Below are 13,590 nucleotides of genomic sequence, written 5' to 3' on the forward strand. Positions count from 1 at the left end.
ATCCACTACAGTGAGACTTCACATGCTTGGAACATGAATAACGGTATATCCACTACAGTGAGACTTCACATGCTTGGAACATGAATAACGGTATATCCACTACAGTGAGACTTCACATGCTTGGACTATGATAAACTGTATATCCACTACAGTGGGACTTCACATGCTTGGACTATGAATAACGGTATATCCACTACAGTGAGAGTTCACATGCTTGGACTATGAATAACTGTATATCCACTACAGTGGGACTTCACATGCTTGGACTATGAATAACGGTATATCCACTACAGTGAGACTTCACATGCTTGGAATATGAATAACGGTATATCCACTACAGTGAGACTTCACATGCTTGGAACATGAATAACGGTATATCCACTACAGTGAGACTTCACATGCTTGGAACATGAATAACGGTATATCCACTACAGTGAGACTTCACATGCTTGGACTATGAATAACTGTATATCCACTACAGTGAGACTTCACATGCTTGGAACATGAATAACGGTATATCCACTACAGTGAGACTTCACATGCTTGGACTATGAATAACTGTATATCCACTACAGTGAGACTTCACATGCTTGGACTATGAATAACTGTATATCCACTACAGTGGGACTTCACATGCTTGGAACATGAATAACTATATATCCACTACAGTGGGACTTCACATGCTTGGACTATGAATAACGGTATATCCACTACAGTGAGACTTCACATGCTTGGAACATGAATAACGGTATATCCACTACAGTGGGACTTCACATGCTTGGACTATGAATAACGGTATATCCACTACAGTGGGACTTCACATGCTTGGAACATGAATAACTGTATATCCACTACAGTGGGACTTCACATGCTTGGACTATGAATAACGGTATATCCACTACAGTGGGACTTCACATGCTTGGACTATGAATAACTGTATATCCACCACAGTGAGACTTCACATGCTTGGACTATGAATAACGGTATATCCACTACAGTGGGACTTCACATGCTTGGAACATGAATAACTGTATATCCACTACAGTGAGACTTCACATGCTTGGACTATGAATAACGGTATATCCACTACAGTGGGACTTCACATGCTTGGAACATGAATAACGGTATATCCACTACAGTGGGACTTCACATGCTTGGACTATGAATAACTGTATATCCACTACAGTGAGACTTCACATGCTTGGAACATGAATAACGGTATATCCACTACAGTGGGACTTCACATGCTTGGACTATGAATAACGGTATATCCACTACAGTGAGACTTCACATGCTTGGACTATGAATAACGGTATATCCACTACAGTGGGACTTCACATGCTTGGACTATGAATAACTGTATATCCACTACAGTGGGACTTCACATGCTTGGACTATGAATAACGGTATATGCACTACAGTGAGACTTCACATGCTTGGAATATAAATAACGGTATATCCACTACAGTGAGACTTCACATGTTTGGACTATGAATAACTGTATATCCACTACAGTGGGACTTCACATGCTTGGACTATGAATAACGGTATATCCACTACAGTGGGACTTCACATGCTTGGACTATGAATAACTGTATATCCACTACAGTGGGACTTCACATGCTTGGAACATGAATAACTGTATATCCACTACAGTGAGACTTCACATGCTTGGACTATGAATAACGGTATATCCACTACAGTGGGACTTCACATGCTTGGAACATGAATAACTGTATATCCACTACAGTGAGACTTCACATGCTTGGACTATGAATAACGGTATATCCACTACAGTGGGACTTCACATGCTTGGAACATGAATAACGGTATATCCACTACAGTGGGACTTCACATGCTTGGACTATGAATAACGGTATATCCACTACAGTGGGACTTCACATGCTTGGACTATGAATAACGGTATATCCACTACAGTGGGATTTCACATGCTTGGACTATAAATAACGCTATATCCACTACAGTGAGACTTCACATGCTTGGACTATGAATAACGGTATATCCACTACAGTGAGACTTCACATGCTTGGACTATGAATAACGGTATATCCACTACAGTGAGACTTCACATGCTTGGACTATGAATAACGGTATATCCACTACAGTGAGACTTCACATGCTTGGACTATGAATAACTGTATATCCACTACAGTGGGACTTCACATGCTTGGACTATGAATAACGGTATATCCACTACAGTGAGACTTCACATGCTTGGAACATGAATAACGGTATATCCACTACAGTGGGACTTCACATGCTTGGACTATGAATAATGGTATATCCACTACAGTGGGACTTCACATGCTTGGAACATGAATAACGGTATATCCACTACAGTGGGACTTCACATGCTTGGAACATGAATAACGGTATATCCACTACAGTGGGACTTCACATGCTTGGAATATGAATAACGGTATATCCACTACAGTGAGACTTCACATGCTTGGAATATGAATAACTGTATATCCACTACAGTGAGACTTCACATGCTTGGACTATGAATAACAGTATATCCACTACAGTGGGACTTCACATGCTTGGAATATGAATAACGGTATATCCACTACAGTGGGACTTCACATGCTTGGAATATGAATAACGGTATATCCACTACAGTGGGACTTCACATGCTTGGACTATGAATAACAGTATATCCACTACAGTGGGACTTCACATGCTTGGACTATGAATAACGGTATATCCACTGCAGTGAGACTTCACATGCTTGGAACATGAATAACGGTATATCCACTACAGTGAGACTTCACATGCTTGGAACATGAATAACGGTATATCCACTACAGTGGGACTTCACATGCTTGGACTATGAATAACTGTATATCCACTACAGTGAGACTACCACATGCTTGGACTATGAATAACTGTATATCCACTACAGTGAGACTTCACATGCTTGGAACATGAATAACGGTATATCCACTACAGTGGGACTTCACATGCTTGGACTATGAATAACTGTATATCCACTACAGTGAGACTTCACATGCTTGGACTATGAATAACTGTATATCCACTACAGTGAGACTTCACATGCTTGGAACATGAATAACGGTATATCCACTACAGTGGGACTTCACATGCTTGGACTATGAATAACAGTATATCCACTACAGTGGGACTTCACATGCTTGGACTATGAATAACAGTATATCCACTACAGTGGGACTTCACATGCTTGGAACATGAATAACAGTATATCCACTACAGTGGGACTTCACATGCTTGGACTATGAATAACGGTATATCCACTACAGTGGGACTTCACATGCTTGGAACATGAATAACAGTATATCCACTACAGTGGGACTTCGCATGCTTGGAATATGAATAACGGTATATCCACTACAGTGAGACTTCACATGCTTGGAATATGAATAACGGTATATCCACTACAGTGAGACTTCACATGCTTGGAATATGAATAACGGTATATCCACTACAGTGAGACGTTGCACGTTTCGACGAACTGGTGTTTATACATGACAGAGAGTGAAACCAGATACATTTACCATTATGTAATATGTGTGTGTGTGTGTACGTTTCCGTGTGTGTGTGTGTACTTACCATTGCTCCATCGATCCCCTTAGACCCGTTTGATCCTGCCTCCCCCTGAAATTACAAGGTTGAAACTTGAAATGCTAAATAAGAAACATTGAAGGTCTACTCGTTCATGAGGAGAAATATCTTGGTAGTTTCACTGAGGTCTGTGCCGTAGGGGTCAGTGCAGCTCTGAATGGGCCTTCGTTCACACGTCAACAATGTTTAGCGCCTCGAGTCAACTTCAAAACGGAATTACACATCACCTCAGGTTATAAAGAATAAGAGCAGGACTATTTCCCATACACCTTACTGTATATACATGTACAGTACATATTCCAAACTGTCCAATATCTAATGCTTAAGGAACAGCCACAACTCTATGACTAATGTATATTTACATACACAGAAATATTTCTCTGGGTGAGTGTATGATATTCACTTGTGTTTATAAGATGTAAAAGCTAATCCTTTGTTATTCTCCTCTGACCCTGTATTGAAGCAGTTCTGAGAGGGTACATGAGACATTGAATCAGAGGGTATACAATACTGTAAATACATGAGGAGAGGATATAGAACAAGTCCTATCTCCCTCCTAAGGGACTATGGCTCTGTGTGTAAATCCCTTTGTGTCCTGGGTGCAAATCCTGTTCCTGGAGAGCTACCGTCCTGTAGGTTTTCACTCCAACCCTGTTCCTGGAGAGCTACCCTCCTTGAGGTTTTTGCTCCAACCCTGTTCCTGGAGAGCTACCATCCTGTAGGTTCACACCAACCCTGTTCCTGGAGAGCTACCCTCCTGTAGGTTCACAACAAACCCTGTTCCTGGAGAGCTACCATCCTGTAGGTTCACACCAACCCTGTTCCTGGAGAGCTACCCTCCTGTAGGTTCACACCAACCCTGTTCCTGGAGAGCTACCATCCTGTAGGTTCACACCAACCCTGTTCCTGGAGAGCTACCATCCTGTAGGTTCACACCAACCCTGTTCCTGGAGAGCTACCCTCCTGTAGGTTCACAACAAACCCTGTTCCTGGAGAGCTACCCTCCTGTAGGTTCACAACAAACCCTGTTCCTGGAGAGCTACCCTCCTGTAGGTTCACAACAAACCCTGTTCCTGGAGAGCTACCCTTCTTGAGGTTTTTGCTCCAACCCTTATCTAGTGGACCAGATTCTAATAATTAGCTGGTTGATATGCGGAATCCAGTTAGTTACAACTGGTGTTGGAGAGAAAACCGACAGAAGAGGGTTGGAGAGACCTGCACTACAGAAACACACTGGGGAGAGAAGGAGCGAGTCACCACCACTATCACCACCATCACCCCCACCATAATCACCACCACCACCCCCACCATAACCACCACCGTAATCACCACCACCACCACTAACACCACCGTAATCACCACCACCACCACCCCCACCATAACCACCACCGTAATCACCACCCCCACCACCACCACCATCACCCCCACCACCCCCACCACCACCGTAATCACCACCCCCACCATAACCACCACTGTAATCATAACCACCACTGTAATTATGGTAGCTGATGAAGGGGATATTATTATCATGATAGGTGATGAATTAGATTATTTGATCATGATAGCTAATGAAGGTGATAGTACCACCACCATCACCACCGTAGTCACCACCACCACCACCACTAACACCACCATCACCACTAACACCACCATCATAACCACCACCACCATCATAACCACCACCCCCACCATAGCCACCACCATCACCACTAACACCATCACCCCCACCCCCACCATCACCACTAACATCACCCCCACCATAACCATCACCCTCACCCCCATCACCCCCACCACCACCCCCACCATCACCACCATAACACCACCATCACCACCACCATAACCACCACCACCACCATCACCACTAACACCACCACCACCATCACCACTAACACCACCACCCCCACCATAACCACCACCATAACCACCATCACCCCCACCATCACCACTAACACCCCCACCATAACCAACACCATCACCACTAACACCCCCGCCATCACCACTAACACCCCCACCATCACCACTAACACCCCCACCATAACCAACACCATCACCACTAACACCCCCGCCATCACCACTAACACCACCACCATCACCACTAACACCACCACCATCACCACTAACACCACCACCATCACCACTAACACCACCACCAACTCATAATAGCTGATGACGGAGATAGTGTTATTATGGTAGCTGATGAAGGGGATATTATTATCATGATAGGTGATGAATTAGATTATTTTATCATAATAGCTGATGAAGGAGATAGTGTTATCATGATAGCTGATGAAGGTGATAGTATTATCATGATAACTGATGAAGGAGATAGTATTATCATAATAGCTGATGATGGGGATAGTATTATCATGATGGTCTGATGAAGAGGATAGTATTATTATCATGATAGCTGATGAAGGGGAGATTGTTATTATCATAATAGCTGATGAAGGAGAAAGTATTATCATGATAGCTGATGAAGGGGATAGTATTATCATGATAGCTGATGAAGGGGATATTGTTATTATCATGAAAGCTGATGAAGGGGATATTGTTATTATCATGAAAGCTGATGAAGGAGAAAGTATTATCATGATAGCTGATGAAGGGGATAGTATTATCATGATAGCTGATGAAGGGGATATTGTTATTATCATGAAAGCTGATGAAGGGGATATTGTTATTATCATGAAAGCTGATGAAGGAGAAAGTATTATCATGATAGCTGATGAAGGGGAAAGTATTATCATGATAGCTGATGAAGGGGAAAGTATTATCATGATAGCTGATGAAGGGGATATTGTTATTGTTTAAAACAGTAACATTATATCTTACAGATTATATGTAGTGGGAGAATAACAGTAAAGTGGTTTAAAACAGTAACATTATATCTCACAGATTATATGTAGTGGGAGAATAACAGTAAAGTGGTTTAAAACAGTAACATTATATCTCACAGATTATATGTAGTGTGAGAATAACAGTAAAGTGGTTTAAAACAGTAACATTATATCTCACAGATTATATGTAGTGGGAGAATAACAGTAAAGTGGTTTAAAACAGTAACATTATATCTCACAGATTATATGTAGTGGGAAAATAACAGTAAAGTGGTTTTAAACAGTAACATTATATTTGACAGATTATATGTAGTGGGAGAAAAACAGTAAAGTGGTTTAAAACAGTAACCTTATATCTTACAGATCATGGACATTCCAAACAAGCCAACAGTCTGACTCACCTTCTGTCCAGGAATACCATCCAGACCTGGGAAGCCAGAAACACCCTGGTCACCCTGAGGGAGAAATATAACACACACGCACAATTAGGATTAGGCATACACACGCACACACACGAAAGCGCGCACACACACACACACACACACAGTAAAAGGGTTGGCCTTAAGACATCTCTAAAACAGCAAAACATTGCTCTGTGGTAGCTAATACAGTTAGGATGGAAACCACACCAACCACACAGGCAGAGTAGGCCAAGTCACACCACCATCAATCTCAATATGAATGTTATGACACTTGATATAGACTTTGCATGTCATGTGCAGTGTTGAGTAACGCAGACCAGCTTTAGCCAATTCTCAAACCTTATCAAGTATAGGACAATGTTTGGGTGGGCCGAACTTTTAAGTGTTATGTCATTAGATTGGATCGAGTTTCATAGGCAAATATGTCCCTGTGTGTGTGTGGTGCGTGCTGTGTGGTGTGTGGTGTGTGCTGTGTGGTGTGTGTGATGTGTGTGTGTGTGGTGTGTGCTGTGTGGTGTGTGGTGTGTGTGTGGTGTGTGTGATGTGTGTGTGTGTGGTGTGTGCTGGGTGGTGTTTGGTGTGTGCTGTGTGGTGTGTGTGATGTGTGTGTGTGCTGTGTGGTGTGTGCTGTGTGGTGTGTGTGGTGTGTGTGTGTGGTGTGTGCTGTGTGGTGTGTGCTGTGTGGTGTGTGGTGTGTGTGTGTGGTGTGTGTTTGTGGTGTGTGTGTGTGTGGTGTGTATGGTGTGTGTGTATTCTTCAACGTCTAAGGGCCCTAGAGGAGGGTTTAGAGGGTGATGATGCTTTAGAGTGGTCCTGGTGAACTGAAGGTACTAGACCATGTTCAGACCCAGCTGACAGGACACTCTCTGACTCTCTGTTATGTTTAAAGGGTTTATCATGTTCAAACACATATGTAAGTTGTGAAATATCTCATATACAGTATATTGTATAAATATAAAATATTTCCATGGTAACATACTGTACCTTCTGGCTTGAGTTTCCAGGGAACCCATCTTTCCCGGTCTCTCCCTGCAAAGGAAGACATGATACAGTCAGTAGCTGCTGCTCCCTTATTGGTCATTTAGTTAGTGACTGCTTGTCTTATTGGCTGTACAGTCAGTGGCTGGTCTATAATTGTCTGTACAGTCAGTGGCTGGTCTCTAATTGGCTATACAGTCAGTGGCTGGTCTATAATTGGCTGTACAGTCAGTAGCTGGTCACTAATTGGCTATACACTCAGTGGCTGGTCTCTAATTGGCTATACAGTCAGTGGCTGGTCTCTAATTGGCTGTACAGTCAGTGGCTGGTCTCTAATTGGCTATACAGTCAGTGGCTGGTCTCTAATTGGCTGTACAGTCAGTGGCTGGTCTCTAATTGGCTGTACAGTCAGTGGCTGGTCTCTAATTGGCTGGCCAGTCAGTGGCTGGTCACTAATTGGCTGGCCAGTCAGTCGCTGGTCTCTAATTGGCTGTACAGTCAGTGGCCGGTCTCTAATTGGCTGTACAGTCAGTGGCTGGTCTCTAATTGGCTGGCCAGTCAGTCGCTGGTCTCTAATTGGCTGGCCAGTCAGTTGCTGGTCTCTAATTGGCTGTACAGTCAGGGGCTGGTCTCTAATTGGCTGTACAGTCAGTGGCTGGTCTCTAATTGGCTGTACAGTCAGTGGCTGTTATTTTAGTAGCAGCTTGTCTCTCCCACGTCTATGGCAAGTAAGTATGGTTAAAATTGCACTTTTTCGAAAAATTCCCTGAACAAGTCACAGACATGGCTATAATATTTTCCTGAATGTTGCAGCCAAGGAATGGTGGTATGATTGGGACAACATGAATAGGCCTTGATTAAGCTTAGTTTGTAGCAATAGTTCCTTAATTGGACTAATTATTGTCATATTGATACAGCATACCACCCTGCATCCCACTGCTGCTTGCCTCTGAAGCTAAGCAGGGTCAGTCCCTGGATGGGAGACCAGATGCTGCTGGATGTGGTGTTGGAGGGCCAGTAGGAGGCACTCTGGTCTAAAACATAAATACAAATGTCCCAGGGCAGTGATTAGGGACATTGCCCTGTGTAGGTTTCTGTCTTCCTGATGGGATGTTAAACGGGTGTCCTGCCTCTCTGTGGTCACTAAAGATCCCATGGCACTTATTGTAAGAGTAGGGGTGTTATCCCCGGTGTCCTGGCTAAATTCCCAGTCCGGCCACCTAATCATCCCCAGGTTCCAATTGGCTCATTCATCCTCACTCCTCTCCCTTGTAACTATTCCCCAGGTCTTTGCCGTAAATGTGTTAAAATAAATTCACGTTTATTTGGTTGACATAGAACTACAATGGTTAAATGTCACTATTTTTTACATATTCTAATGAGACCATGTTGAAGCAGCTAGCAGAAAGGATGTTTCCCCTCGTCAAACAAGGCCCTAACACAGTGAAACAGGGTTACTGTAGATCTGGGACTTGTAGCTTGCCAATTATCGGGTAATACTATCCACCTCTCTCTCTGCAGCTGTTGGAGCGCTGTGTTGAATACAACAGGCTCGGAACAGCTGTAAGGGAAGCAGGATGGGACCCTAGCTTAGCTCAGTGAACTGCTGGACCTCCTAAATCCTCTGCCTAATGTGTGAATAAGACACTGACGGCCACTGACTGTAGCCTACATTAGTATAAGGACATGCCCAGGGCCATAATGGTTATAATAACTTTGAGAAAATATCCAAATAATGTTTGTTTTTTACATTTTTAGAGTGTGTCCAAGCTAAAATCCTTAATTGCTACATTTTTGTACATATAAATTAATGATATTGTATATACCTATAGATTCTAGAAGAACAGAACTCATAAATTAATCATACTGTATACACCCATAGATTTTTGAAAAACTTATAAATGCCTCATGAGCTTAGTTCAGCTGTCATACCCCTTCAGAACCCAAAATATTAAATTTGTAAACAAAGTAAATGTAAACAAACACTGTATAGTGTCAAAACATGGTTAAAACTATCATTTTGATATCATGCATGGTCAGTCCTTGCATCCATAGGTCTGTCTACAAATTTGAATGGTTACTTTTCTGGGGCGGTGGTTAGAGAGTTGGGCTAGTAACCGAAAGGTTGCTGGATCGAATCCCTGAGCTGACAACGTAAAAATATGTTGTTCTGCCCCTGAACAAGGCAGTTAACCCACTGTTCCCCGGTAGGCCGTCATTGTAAATAAGAATTTGTTCTTAACTTGCAACGTTAAATAATGGTTAAATCATTTTTTCCCATTTTTTTTATTATCCAGGCCCATCCCTCAATTGCTTACCAAAATAGAAACAGGCTTGTTATTGTTTCAATTGAGGACTGTAGCTTTAAAGTAACTGTCCAGGGAAAATCTCACTTTAAAAGCTAGACGCAGCAAAATGACGTTGCCACGAGCAGCACTGCAGATATTGAGATGAGTGAGATGCAAGACTTCGCTCTCACACAGTCACATACAGTATCTGTGCACGTGCATGGGTTCGCTTCACGCTCTGCAGCGTGGTATCCAGGGCGCCAAAACAGCGAAGAAGTTGAGCCATGCGCTTTCATGGTTGTTGCAGAAACTGACCCTCTATGCTGTTTACTTTCTGTATGTATGTTGTATTGCTGAGTCTACCTTTAAAAGCTTATTATAACTCATACACAAATAATGTTGTTGACTCGTCCTATACTCGTATTTGTGGTCAAAGCAAAAAAGTGAAGAAGAAAATACTTTAAAATTCCCACCTCAAACTATTATCTCAAACAGACCATTTAAAAAATGCTTGCCATTTCCTCACAGAAGGTCATGTCATGTTTTTGGCAGAGATTGTCTCATTGTCTGAGCTGGCCAATCAGCTGTTTACTTGTCATTTATTTCTGTATTGAATGGTACATATCCACATCCTGTTGTTGTTGGGGTACGCCCACACCATTGCAACACAGAAAATATGCTATTTAACGTACTAAATAAGGAAAACTATTTCACTCATATTGTAATTAATTATATGTAATAGTTCATAGAAATCTGGAAACACTGGAGAGTTACTTTAAGAACATGTCCATGTGGCCTACTAGTGGTGTAGGAGATAGACAGTAGCCTATGGAATCTATAGGATAACCAGTGATGTAGGAGATAGACAGTAGCCTATGGAATCTATAGGATAACCAGTGATGTAGGAGATAGACAGTAGCCTATGGAATCTATAGGATAACCAGTGATGTAGGAGATAGACAGTAGCCTATGGAATCTATAGGATAACCAGTGATGTAGGAGATAGACAGTAGCCTATGGAATCTATAGGATGACCAGTGATGTAGGAGATAGACAGTAGCCTATGGAATCTATAGGATAACTAGTGATGTAGGAGATAGACAGTAGCCTATGGAATCTATAGGATAACCAGTGATGTAGGAGATAGAGAGTAGCCTATGGAATATATAGGATAACCAGTGATGTAGGAGATAGACAGTAGCCTATGGAATCTATAGGATAACCAGTGATGTAGGAGATAGACAGTAGCCTATGGAATCTATAGGATAACCAGTGATGTAGGAGATAGACAGTAGCCTATGGAATCTATAGGATAACCAGTGATGTAGGAGATAGACAGTAGCCTATGGAATCTATAGGATAACTAGTGATGTAGGAGATAGACCGTAGCCTATGGAATCTATAGGATAACTAGTGATGTAGGAGATAGACAGTAGCCTATGGAATCTATAGGATAACTAGTGATGTAGGAGATAGACAGTAGCCTATGGAATCTATAGGATAACTAGTGACGTAGGAGATAGACAGTAGCCTATGGAATCTATATGATAACTAGTGATGTAGGAGATAGAGAGTAGCCTATGGAATCTATATGATAACCAGTGATGTAGGAGATAGAGAGTAGCCTATGGAATCTATATGATAACCAGTGATGTAGGAGATAGACAGTAGCCTATGGAATCTATAGGATAACCAGTGATGTAGGAGATAGACAGTAGCCTATGGAATCTATAGGATAACCAGTGATGTAGGAGATAGACAGTAGCCTATGGAATCTATAGGATAACTAGTGATGTAGGAGATAGAGAGTAGCCTATGGAATCTATATGATAACCAGTGATGTAGGAGATAGACAGTAGCCTATGGAATCTATAGGATAACTAGTGATGTAGGAGATAGAGAGTAGCCTATGGAATCTATAGGATAACTAGTGATGTAGGAGATAGACAGTAGCCTATGGAATCTATAGGATAACTAGTGATGTAGGAGATAGACAGTAGCCTATGGAATCTATAGGATAACTAGTGATGTAGGAGATAGACAGTAGCCTATGGAATCTATAGGATAACCAGTGATGTAGGAGATAGACAGTAGCCTATGGAATCTATAGGATAACCAGTGATGTAGGAGATAGACAGTAGCCTATGGAATCTATAGGATAACCAGTGATGTAGGAGATAGACAGTAGCCTATGGAATCTATAGGATAACTAGTGATGTAGGAGATAGACAGTAGCCTATGGAATCTATAGGATAACCAGTGATGTAGGAGATAGACAGTAGCCTATGGAATCTATAGGATAACCAGTGATGTAGGAGATAGACAGTAGCCTATGGAATCTATAGAATAACCAGTGATGTAGGAGATACAGTAGCCTATGGAATCTATAGGATAACCAGTGATGTAGGAGATAGACAGTAGCCTATGGAATCTATAGGATAACCAGTTGTGTAGGAGATAGACAGTAGCCTATGGAATCTATAGGATAACCAGTGATGTAGGAGATAGACAGTAGCCTATGGAATCTATAGGATAACCAGTTGTGTAGGAGATAGACAGTAGCCTATGGAATCGATAGGATAACCAGTGATGTAGGAGATAGACAGTAGCCTATGGAATCGATAGGATAACCAGTGATGTAGGAGATAGACAGTATCCTATGGAATCTTGTCTATTGTTCTGTGGCATTCTCCTTCATTCTTCCCCTCTGACTGTCTGTCTGCTGCCATGTCAAGGAAGGGCAGATCATTAATCAAATGTCTTTCACACCCATGCACGCACACACACACACACACACACACACACACACACACACACACACACACACACACACACACACACACACACACACACACACACACACACACACACACACACACACACACACACACACACACACACACACACACACACACACACACACACACACACACACATCCCCCTCTAAGTGACAACATGTTCTCCTCTGTTAAATCCATTAGAGATAATTATGACACACTTCAACAGGGTAATTAGTATATGTTGGGGCTCCAACGTGCATAATTGAGCTTATCTCTAACTAGCTGAATGTTTGCTGTGTGATCATGTATTGCCAGTGGTGACATTGGTTTTCACCATCTACAAAATTAGACATGGAAAGCAAAGCTAGATTCGGTGGTGAAGGTTGCTGTCGAGCCCTTCACAAGTATCGCGTTACTCAGAACCCACGCTGTTCTCGGGGCAGGTCTGCCAGTTTTCACTAGCAGAAGGGACTTTTCGTAACAGGTTAGGAGAATGAGGTTCAGGTTAGGAACAGGGTTAGGGATAGGGTTAGGGATAGGGTTAGGGACAGGGTTAGGGATAGGGTTAGGGACAGGGTTAGGGACAGGGTTAGGGACAGGGTTAGGGACAGGGATAGGGTTAGGGATAGGGTTAGGGTTAGGGACAGGGTTAGGGACAGGG

The 13,590-nt window shown here is 42.4% G+C and overlaps 1 protein-coding gene across 1 annotated transcript in view; it reads right to left on the reverse strand.

The window, feature by feature from the left end:
* Nucleotides 1–13,590, reverse strand: part of LOC139562527 (collagen alpha-1(XIX) chain-like) — a 241,821-nt gene that overhangs the window by 190,997 nt on the left and 37,234 nt on the right. Inside the window, exons 10-12 of the mRNA XM_071380275.1 lie at nucleotides 7,868–7,912; nucleotides 6,863–6,916; nucleotides 3,613–3,657 (exon numbers count right to left, since the gene is read on the reverse strand). Coding sequence (XP_071236376.1) covers nucleotides 3,613–3,657; nucleotides 6,863–6,916; nucleotides 7,868–7,912 — 144 coding nt within the window. The remainder of the gene's footprint in view (nucleotides 1–3,612; nucleotides 3,658–6,862; nucleotides 6,917–7,867; nucleotides 7,913–13,590) is intronic.

This window comes from Salvelinus alpinus, chromosome 32, assembly GCF_045679555.1.
Source record: "Salvelinus alpinus chromosome 32, SLU_Salpinus.1, whole genome shotgun sequence".
NCBI lineage: Eukaryota > Metazoa > Chordata > Actinopteri > Salmoniformes > Salmonidae > Salvelinus > Salvelinus alpinus.